We start from the raw sequence: 11237 nt of genomic DNA, 5'->3' as shown, positions 1-11237 counted from the left end.
GAATTCCAAGCTGTCAGTTGTGGGGTTGTACTTTGTGAGAAACCGTCCAGATAATATTTTAATTAATCATTAAGTCGGTCATTTATGTAATCACCACTACAATGATTAACCAGAATATCACCTCAGTAGTCTTGGCATGTGGACTTTTTTTTATTTTAGCCTTTTTAAAACTAATATTTTAATAATAACCTGTCGAAACCTAAATTTTCATGAACTAGTCTCTTTTGTCACGCCAAAGTGTCTAGCGTGACTCCCCAACATAGTCACGCCATATTCATTGGCGTGACCAAAGTGACCACGCTGGCGGAAACCCCGGCGCCTTTACAGGTGTATTCGACGGGGCAGTCTGAGGTTGGCCTGACTCGAATGAGCAGTATTTTCGCGGATGAACAGTGTTTTATGCGGTTTCAATTGTTCTCTTTCCGTTTTCTCTATTTGAACAGTGGGGTTGCCGTACTCTAAAATTTATGAAACTTTTTTTGTATGTCCTATAATTCATGATGAATCCATTTTAAAAGGATTCACCTCAATACCCCATCTAGGTTTTAAAATAAAAAACTCCAAAAATGGTTACTTTTAGAAATTCTAGTATTTTTTAAGGCCTCAAATAAATTCCTAAAAATATGAGAAAATTCACTAATATTCCTATCATATGGCGTAATAATTTCTAAAATTATTTCCAAACCTAGGTTACTTGGTGAAAAAGTGAGTTCCTTTGCAATGCTCTATTTATATGCATTTTTATCATTTCATACTATTTAGCCTTGTAAACGCCCTCTAAATAATTAGCAATTATGTTCGATTTTCCTCAAAATTTTGCCAGCGCTTAATGCAACATGTACAGGTCCTATTTGCAAACATGCACATCCAATAGAGTCGTAGAATTTGAATTATTCAATTTCGAATGTTGGTATATGCTACAATTTGTTCTGTAACAATAATACTTAGGTGACTTGTGGAGCCAAAAAGAATTGTCATTTACGGTCTAAATCATACCAAATTTATTGTATGGATAGTTCAGAATATGTTTTAGCCGAACCACATACATGATTTTTAGGAAGGCTAATAAACTTTAAATTGCGCATGTTCAAACATGGTAAGTGCTATGGCTACCCACAGCCTTCGAGACTACAGGGTGAATTAAGCATTTTGAAACATACATTTAAATTAGGAAATAATTTCTAATTTTGTTGAAAGTAGGCAATTGATAATATTAATGTTCTTAGGTTTAAGCCATGAGATATGTTCATCAAGAATCTATACACAATTTAGGTTACATTGAATGAAACAGTGGTAACCATTATCCATGAGTAGTTTAACTGTGGATTGGAATAAGCCATCCGATGGTGATTACACGACAGAGCTTTTAGCATAAAATAACAACACATCTGTCGTGACAAGATTATCCGAATATATTCTGGATGATAAACCAGAAAAGGTCCATAGACTTGATTTTGTACTATTGGATCAAGAGGTATCCACAAACATTAGGTACTTTATAAAAAATAAAAGAGTATACATCATTTACAATAATTTTCTATGCAAATGTATAGGGAAATGCAATGGAAGCTCAAGTGCCACAACGCCATGTAGATCAATTCAAGCCACACCTTAGAGAAGGAGTTGTATATTTCATAAAGTTTTTTCCAAGTGTTCCCAGCTAAGAATAGTTATCGAGCAGTTGACCACATATATAAAATTTACGGGTCACACTGAGGTAATTGAATTCCCTGGTGCTTCTCCAACGTTCCCCAAGTATGCATATACTCTAGCATCCTTTGATACATTAAGGACCAGAATTGATTACACTAGAGACATGTCAGGTAACTATATATTCATTTATATATTACATCTACCATTCCTAATATACATTTTATCTATTGTAATAACATCATAAAACTTTAATAAAATAACATATAATCTAACATTATACAGACACAATAGGACAAGGGGTCTCTATTGAACCTGCTACAACAACTTATGTCAAAGGTATTAAGAAGACAATACAACACCTCTACATTTCGGATGGCAGGTATAACTACATAAAATAACTTATTGTAATTTATATACCAATCTTTACTCTTTTTCATTTATTCTTTCTCTTTAGTCTACTTATTTAAAGTTTATTAGTCTTCCTAAAAATCATGTGTGTGGTTTGGCTAAAACATATTCTGAACTATCCATACAATAAATTTGGTATGGTTTAGACCGCAAATGACAATTCTTTTTGGCTCCATAAGTCACCTAAGTATTATTGTTACAGAACAAATTGTAACATATACCAACATTCGAAATTGAATAATTCAAATTCTACGACTCTATTGGATGTGCATGTTTGCAAATAGGACCTGTACATGTTGCATTAAGCGCTGGCAAAATTTTGAGGAAAATCGAACATAATTGCTAATTATTTAGAGGGCGTTTACAAGGCTAAATAGTATGAAATGATAAAAATGCATACAAATGGAGCATTGCAAAGGAACTCACTTTTTCACTAAGTAACTTAGGGTTAGAAATAATTTTAAAAATTATTACGCCATATGATAGGAATATTAGTGAATTTTCTCAAATTTTTGAGAATTTATTTGAGGCCTTAAAAAATACTAGAATTTCTAAAAGTAACCATTTTTGGAGTTTTTTATTTTAAAACCTAGATGGGGTATTGAGGTGAATCCTTTTAAAATGGATTTACCATGAATTATAGGACATACAGAAAAAGTTTCATGAATTTTAGAGTACGGAAACCCTACTGCTCAAATAGAGAAAGCAGAAAGAGAACAATTGAAACCGCAGAAAACACTGTTCATCCGCGAAAATACTGTTTATCCGAGTCACGCCACTCAGGCTGCCACGTCGAATCCACGTGTAAAGGCGTCGGGGTTTTCGCCAGCGTGGTCACTTTGGTCACGCTAATGAATATGGCGTGACTATGTTGGGGAGTCACGACAGACACTTTGGCGTGACAAAAGGGACTAGTTCCTGAAAATTTAGGTTTCGACAGGTTATTATTAAAATATTAGTTTTAAAAAGGCTAAAACAAAATCTGGCATGTGTTTACTTCTAGGATCGAAATATACATCTTTACAACAAGCACATCATCACAAGATATAATAAAGAGCGATTAATTAAATTAAGTTACAAGTTTTTAAGTAGATTAAACTTACAACAAAATACATAACCCGAATATTTGCTAGAGTAGCTACACAACGGAATAAGTTACATAACGATAAAAGATGGGTAGCGCCATTTGCCCTAAGGCACCACCCCAAAATAACAAAACATGAGTAGAATAACATTACTCCTATCCGTCGCCAACATCAACGAGCGTAAAGTAGCCAAAAATTAAATCTTCCTCACTTGAAAAGCAAAGAAAGCACGTGAGTACGAAGGTCCTCATAAGACTTAATTCATAATGGACACTTATAAATAGCCCGACTCCAAGGAGAATGCAATTTGGATAATTAGCAAGGACTCGGCCACAAGGTTAAGTGAATTGCATATGCAAGAGCAATTTCGACTCAAATGTAAGCATCTACACCTAACCATAAACAACTTTCTATCATGAGATCATTATTATACCATAATTATAACTTGAACCATATCAAAACTTCAACAACATCACCATACATTTCCCAACATACCATCACAACCACCACCGAAACTCTACTATTGATGCAAATAGATAGAAGCGTGCTCATAACCGTGAGCGCGATAATTCAAATTGTTTTACACCCTGCAGGGGTACTCCATTACCCACACGACTTGAGGATCGTACGGCTTGCGTGACTACACAGGTCCACACAAGGGAGTCTAATGTCAACATTTCCCAAATAAGCCCCAACCGTTTGAACATGCGCCTCGGCATGCGGGGGTAATCTAGAACTACTCTCAGAGCAAACTAGATACCCCTTCTAAGCCTATGATGCTGACAACACCCGAGAATAGCACGTAAAAAGATCATAGCTACATAAAGTATTCGGCTCATCCGTCCCATATACGGATACATGGTAAGTATGAATAAGTGCTAAAGACAACTGCAACAACGGATGATGCTTAATCGATTCAAGCGGACCTATAGCATTCGAGACTCCCTTCTCGAGCCATCCCTATTGTCCACCCGAGTCTCGGCTCATCCTCACTTGATATTGTTTATCGCTTGATCCTTTGTAACCTAGGTTGTCCATATCACGTAATGGTTTAACTTAAAAAAAATACATTATGCAAACATATATAAAGCATAACTTATCAATTGACACAATATATGATCCAAAGTAATATGATGAAAATGCTGAGATGCTTGCCTTGTTGATTAGCTTCGCAAGCAACAAAAACAACCTCCGGATCGCCCTCGATCACACCCACGTCACCCTCCCTTACAAATTGTTCCACCTATTTATTGCATTACCCTCCCTTGATATTATTTATTGTTTGATCCTTTGTAACCTGGGTTGTTCATGTTACATAATGGTCTTACTTAAAAAGACTATGTTATACAAACATACATAAAGCATAACTTATTAATTAACACAATATATGATCCAAAGTAATAGGATGAAAATGCTTAGATGCTTGCCTTGTTGATTAGCTTCACAAGCAATAGAAACAACCTTCGGATCGCCCTCGATCACACCCATATCACCCTTCGGTCCTTCGTTCACTAAAGAAGAACCTGTACAATGATGAGCATGAAAGAGATGCAATCAAATATGCTGCATGATGCTTATCAGTAGTTGATGCATCCTAACATCAAGCTAAAAGTACAAAACATACAAAGAAACAACAAAAGTTTGTGATCTAAATATTGTCGGAAAGTAACAGGAGTTCGGAGTCTCCAGATAAATCTTCGAACTCTTCGGATTTTTCCGGAGTCTCCACATAATTCTCCGGACTCTTTGAGTTTTTGGATTTTCTCTGGGATATCCGGACTCTCTGGATTTTTATCCGGACTCTCCGGAGTTCTGCAGAACAATTGTTCGCGATGATTCGTCGATCGAATCGACTTGCATGTTGAAATCTAAATCACATAAACATGCAATGGTACTAATACATTAGTTTTAAACCTAATACACTCACTCTACACCCTCAATTTATTAGCTATCTCATCCAAACCTTATTTCCATTTCTAATGCGTCAAGAATGTGACATTGCTTTGTTAATCTTCCATTGTTGCAATCAAAACTGAGCTAAAACTTGTGATGCTATCATAGAAACCCTAGGTTACTTACCTAAGGTCCTTTGCCAAGGCTTGAGGACGTCGAATTGGGGAAGAATCGAAGGAAAACACTTGGAGAAGGGAGAGCAAACTTGTTGAAAGTTGCAGAACAACAAGGGTGACGAATTTGATTGTAAATCCTCCAAACCTTCATGCATATGAGTAAGAATTAGATGGATGGAGAGCTAGAGAGGTGGAGAATGTCATAGATTAACATGCAAACCTCGTTTCTTGCTCCTTGGGTGGGATTTTGGGGAAAGAATGAAAAGATTGCTTGAGAAAGAAGAGAGGGGCTGCTGCCTTTGCTCTATCCAGCTGAGAGAGAGAGCAAGAGAGTGAGTGAGTGAGGTGAGAGAGAGGGAGTGAGCTAAGGTGGAGAGGGGTGGGCACCTAAGGGGAAAAGAGAGGAGGAGTGGGGCCAGCCAAAGCTGGGTCCCACTTGTAAGAGAGAAAAGCTTATAACAACTTGTGCAGCGATTAACTTCTAAGAGAGACTTAAACTCATGAAAAGTTTAACATTGGTTATTTTCAAAATGCCTAACAAAAATCAAAACACCAATCGAGATAGCAAGCAATCCAAAATGCTTAATAATAAGCATAATGATTAACATGTTTAATGACATATTTATGCTTAATGACATGATTAAGGAATTGGGACGTGACATACTTGGTTTTTTATGTGTCTTACTTTCACCAATTTCTAATGGCGCTAATAGAACCCTATTGTAAAACCACTGATGTCTGGGATTTGTTTGGTCCCTTCACAGAGCCTTTTCAATCTCCCCAATGTTGAAGGGAGAGCAGCGACTATCGAGTGCATGTGCGACCAGAATTCAAGCTTTGCACAAAACCCTCCCGCTCCAGTGTCTGCCCGCCAAAGTTGGTGGGCCTACACCCCTAGCCGCCACTCCACACATTCGCCGAACCAACCAACGGTGCCCCGCTTGTCCAACCCTAACATCGACGGACCATCCTGCTTCCACCTGACCTCTCATTGCCGGTGAGTCCCAACTCATGAGAACAAGTTCCAGGATCAAGAGAAAATTGTTCCAATTCAAATTAGAAACTGTTCTGATCGATGGCAAAATGTGTTCCAGCTTTCAGATAAAAAGTTCTGATTATTTTCTTCATCTCCAAATCATGATGTTTTCCTTCTTCTTAGATGCCAGTTGCGCCAAAGAAAATAGCACGACCATGGAGTAGTAGCGCGTGACGCGGGCGCTGACTGGAGCTGGCAAGTGCAGTGACCAAGGGTGGTGGGGCACGCAGGAGCAATGGAGGCAAGCATGAGATGAGACACAATGGAGCACATAAACTAGCGACGCAGCCATGTTATAGTGCAATTACGTCAAAGGATCTCTTTTCTCTTGGATCAAAGACCAGAGGTGGAGCTGGAGGGCTATGCGGCGCCGAGGCTAGCGACGCGGCTTCGTTGGAGGGGTTGTGCGATGGGCATGTTCTAGTCGCATCTGCACCTAGAGTCTTTCCGTGAAAACAGATCTGATGCAATTTAAGTAAACCTCCATCTCCATCTTAGAGTTATAGGTTGTATCGTCCCGACGGTTTAGTAAAATAAAATTATGATATGATTTGTTAGTTTGCAAGATTTAACTAATCTATGATTACAAAACAACATACAAACACACACGCAACAACACACTTGCACAGTACTCACTCACCCATGAGTGCACCTATTTGCAACTAGGTCACTCCTCCATTACTACTTAACTATGAACCCAATGTCCTAACCAATTGGCAGTTTTTAGTGCGCTGATGCCATTAGCAGCTAGCCTGACTAGCAATAATACATTCGGAAAAACAATTTGGAGAAAGATATAGCCATTAGTGTCTGGTTCACATATCACTCCCTCGTTTTATAATGTTTATCCATAGCTCATCGGAAACACTAACCAAGAAAAGTATTAGTTTCAAGAAAAATCAATGAGAAATGATCATTCATAACCCTATTAAATGACATGATACAGCAATTTTCCCTCTTTCAAAACATTTAATTAGAGGTAGATAGTGGAAACTATGCAATAACTCTACTTTTTATATTTTTAATGGACAAATATTTACATCCTGAACAAATATAGTGAAAAGAAGGGAGTAATGATTACATTTCGGAATACGAAAATAGTAAAAGATAATATCACGAGAGAGATAAGAGTGGAGAAGGCCTACATGTATTCAGTCTTATCTATGCTCCGGGGCAAAGAAAATCGCTCTCTTCTACTTCTCTGTTTCCGCCGGATCTCCCAACTCAAACCCTAATCGAAGAAACCGGCCGGAGGCGATGGGGCAGGGCACCCCCGGCGGCATGGGCAGGCAAGGCGGTCTCCCCGGTGATCGCAAGCCGGGCGACGGCGGCAAGAAGGACCGCAAGTTCGAGCCCCCCGCCGCGCCGTCCCGTGTCGGCCGGAAGCAGAGGAAACAAAAAGGTCCCGAGGCGGCGGCGCGGCTCCCCGCCGTGGCGCCGCTCTCCAAGTGCCGCCTCCGCCTGCTTAAGCTCGAGCGCGTCAAGGACTACCTCCTCATGGAGGAGGAGTTCGTGGTCAGCCAGGAGCGCCTGCGTCCCAGCGAGGAAAAGACGGAGGAGGACCGATCCAAGGTCGACGACCTCCGCGGCACCCCCATGAGCGTCGGTTCGCTCGAGGAGATCATCGACGAGAGCCACGCCATCGTCTCTTCGTCCGTCGGGCCCGAGTACTATGTCGGGATACTGTCCTTCGTCGACAAGGACCAGCTAGAGCCTGGATGTTCCATACTGATGCATAATAAGGTATAAATCTTGAAACTTTTTATTGATCTGTTGGATTGAGCTGCGGCAATTGAAAGCGCTGCAGTAGTTTTGCCCATAGAAAGCTTTGTGCATGTTTAAATTAGTGATTTGTTGTGTTATTAGGGTCTTATTTGGTTCATCGGGTGGAAAAGGTTGATTTTTCATGGAAAGATCACATTTTTATTGTGGCTAGCGGCAACCACGTGATATAAAAAGGTTCTTTCGGTTAACTTCTTGGGTAAATTGTGAGAAAATTGTATTAGAGTTATGTATGGTGGGATGACGAGAAACCTGAAAATTGAGACAGACATGGTTATAGCATGCACAGCTGTGACAGGATTTTAAGATGTGTTGGTAAAGGTACACCAATCAGGTACTTTAAGAGAACTTATGCATGAACTGTGTTGTAAGATGACTCATGCAATATCTGTGAGCTTGGTTAATGCACACAGTTGTTCAGAGAATTCCCAGGAATTCTATATTTGATTAAATGCATTGCTTGTTCATCTAGGCATATGAACTATGAATGTAGCCACTTTTTTGTAGTCTGCATAATTATTGATTGAGTTGATATGTGCCATCAAAATAAAATAAAAAATGGACTTCTTTTCCCATCACGTACATGGATATGGCATATATTTTGGTGTTACAAATATTTGGAAATAGATATTGCAATTCGGAGGATCAATGATTTAAATGGCAGTTAGCAAACAGTCACCCCATCTTCAAGTGCCTATGCATTTTAGGGCCCTCATATAGGCTTGCCTTGGTATATAGAGCAGTTATTTTTTCTTGATTGCTTTAGCAGGCACATATGCGGCTCTTCAAGTGATGTACTCAAAGCTTTCTGTGCTTTCTTTCTTTTTGAATGCTTATTTGGTAACAAGCTTGACCAAATGATTCTCAGGTTCTGTCTGTGGTTGGTATTTTGCAAGATGAAGTTGATCCTATGGTTTCTGTCATGAAAGTTGAAAAGGCACCTTTGGAGTCTTATGCTGACATTGGTGGTTTAGATGCTCAAATTCAAGAAATTAAAGAAGCAGTTGAGCTTCCCTTAACACATCCTGAGCTATATGAGGACATCGGAATAAGGCCTCCCAAGGGAGTCATATTATATGGAGAACCTGGAACAGGGAAAACTCTACTTGCAAAGGTTTGTACCTTTTTTCATTTAGGACACTTGAAGTTTTTAACTTCTATGTCTTATTTTCTTGCCATATATTTTCGCCCATCAGTAAGCAGTGAGCCCTCCAAATGCCGGTCATTTTTTTCCCCATTCTGGCATAAGATATTCTAAAGTTCTGGTATGGGATTGCTGTGCACCTTTTCCTAGAAAGGTAATCATCTTGTTATTTCTTATTAATTTTGAATGCTTCAGGCTGTTGCCAATTCTACATCAGCAACATTCTTGCGTGTTGTTGGGAGTGAGTTGATCCAAAAGTACCTTGGTGATGGTCCCAAGCTTGTAAGAGAATTGTTCAGGGTGGCTGATGATCTTTCTCCTTCAATTGTCTTTATTGATGAGATTGATGCAGTTGGAACAAAGAGGTAGGATATACCACATATGACAGTTCCCCACAGTATGTATTTTCTTTGATTATGGGAAAATATTTGGTGGAGTTTCCCATGAATGAATTAATGCGAGCTATGGTGTTTCTGACCTCGCTGTAGGTATGATGCTCATTCAGGAGGAGAGCGCGAGATTCAGAGAACCATGTTGGAGTTGTTAAATCAGCTGGATGGTTTTGATTCAAAAGGAGATGTTAAAGTTATTCTGGCAACGAATCGCATCGAAACTCTTGACCCAGCCTTGCTTCGACCAGGTCGAATTGACAGGAAGATTGAATTTCCTTTACCAGATATTAAGACCAGGCGGCGCATCTTCCAGGTGCTTCCATGTGACGAAAACATTCAGTCCTATTCATTTGATAGAAAGCATGTTTTGTTCTTAACAAGATTTTTTTTTGTCGAGCAGATACACACAGCTAAGATGACCTTGGCTGACGATGTGAACCTGGAAGAGTTTATAATGACCAAGGACGACTTTTCTGGTGCCGATATTAAGGCCATTTGTACTGAAGCTGGCTTGCTTGCTTTGAGAGAGCGTCGGATGAAGGTAAGACAACTTTCTACCCCAAATAGACCCTTTTTTACTTAAATTTGCTACTGATTATGTCATGACAAGGCTGTCTTTTGAGCTGATTACAAGTGATATTGCCAAAAAGGCACATATACTAAGGTCACTTTGTTGATATCTCTAACTATCACTTTGTTGATACCTCTAGTTATTCATTTCACAAGAGTTGCCTTTCTCTTATAGTCTAGATCTATTGTAAGGGCACAGAACAAAAGTCTTGATTCATGGTCTGCTATTTGTTTTCTGTTCCTTCAGGTGATGCATGCTGACTTAAAAAAGGCCAAAGAAAAGGTCATGTTCAAGAAGAAAGAAGGCGTGCCAGAGGGCCTCTACATGTGAGACTCAGTTATAGCACTAGAATTGCCATGTGGAATATAATGTGCCTAAGTATCATAGTGTGGTGAACTGGTGTTTGTATCTGGTTAAATGGTCGGAGAATGTTTATGTACATCCTTTTTATTCGATAACGCACAACACAGAGAACAGTAATCTTATTATGCTGAATTCCTGTTGACCATGTGCAGGCTGTAGACACGTTATCTCAACCTGTAGTTTTGGTTTGAAGTCACTGTATTCTGGTTTCGTAAAAGCAAAGAATTTCCTATGGTTTGCGATTCACCTTGCGAGTAAAAATCAAATTGTGGTTTTACATCGCATAAATAGGACGAAGTTGTGTGTTCGCTCTGTAAGGGAAAATAAATCGTGTGCAGGAACTACTGTTAGAATAACATCTGAAACTAGGCAAAATCTGTTGCGGCCGTACTAACCGCTCCATTTGCATGAATTGAGAAATTAAGCACCATTTGGAAAAGAAAAGGAATAAACAGTTGAGAGTGGCATTTGGACCCACTCCCTTTCGGACAAGAACCTTAATCTGGCATCTAAGGTTACTCTTAATGTCTTATTTTTAATGATATTTATGAGGAGAGGGTAAAAAAATAAGCTGGTAATACATGCATGTGTTGTTAGTTTCTTAATGATTCTCAAGGTAATTTGTTGTCTCACAATTATTTAAGATTACTTAAAGACCTAGTTTCTTCCGTATAAAATAAGTTTATTCTCTCACATTTTAAAATTGCTTGTCATATCATCTTTTTTATAGATAG

The 11237-nt window shown here is 39.1% G+C and overlaps 1 protein-coding gene across 1 annotated transcript; it reads left to right on the top strand.

Moving 5' to 3' along the window:
* Positions 1-7399: 7399 nt before the first annotated feature.
* LOC133916292 (26S proteasome regulatory subunit 4 homolog) lies at positions 7400-10643 on the top strand. Its single transcript, XM_062359910.1, has 6 exons — positions 7400-7994; positions 8902-9147; positions 9373-9542; positions 9666-9882; positions 9970-10110; positions 10387-10643. The coding sequence occupies exons 1-6, from the start codon at positions 7509-7511 to the stop codon at positions 10468-10470; spliced, it is 1344 nt and encodes a 447-aa protein (XP_062215894.1). The 5' UTR covers positions 7400-7508; the 3' UTR covers positions 10471-10643.
* Positions 10644-11237: the final 594 nt, after the last annotated feature.

Source organism: Phragmites australis, chromosome 4, assembly GCF_958298935.1.
Source record: "Phragmites australis chromosome 4, lpPhrAust1.1, whole genome shotgun sequence".
NCBI classification, from domain to species: domain Eukaryota; kingdom Viridiplantae; phylum Streptophyta; class Magnoliopsida; order Poales; family Poaceae; genus Phragmites; species Phragmites australis.
The sequence above is the reverse complement of the archived record's forward strand: the minus strand, read 5'-3'. Positions and strand labels throughout refer to the sequence as shown.

Excerpts from the sequence above, each read along its gene's own strand:
- LOC133916292 (XM_062359910.1), top strand. The coding sequence starts at position 7,509 with ATGGGGCAGGGCACCCCCGGCGGCATGGGCAGGCAAGGCGGTCTCCCC. Across the intron at positions 9,148-9,372 it reads GGAAAACTCTACTTGCAAAG|GCTGTTGCCAATTCTACATC; the intron begins GTTTGTACCTTT and ends TGAATGCTTCAG. Across the intron at positions 9,543-9,665 it reads GATGCAGTTGGAACAAAGAG|GTATGATGCTCATTCAGGAG; the intron begins GTAGGATATACC and ends ACCTCGCTGTAG.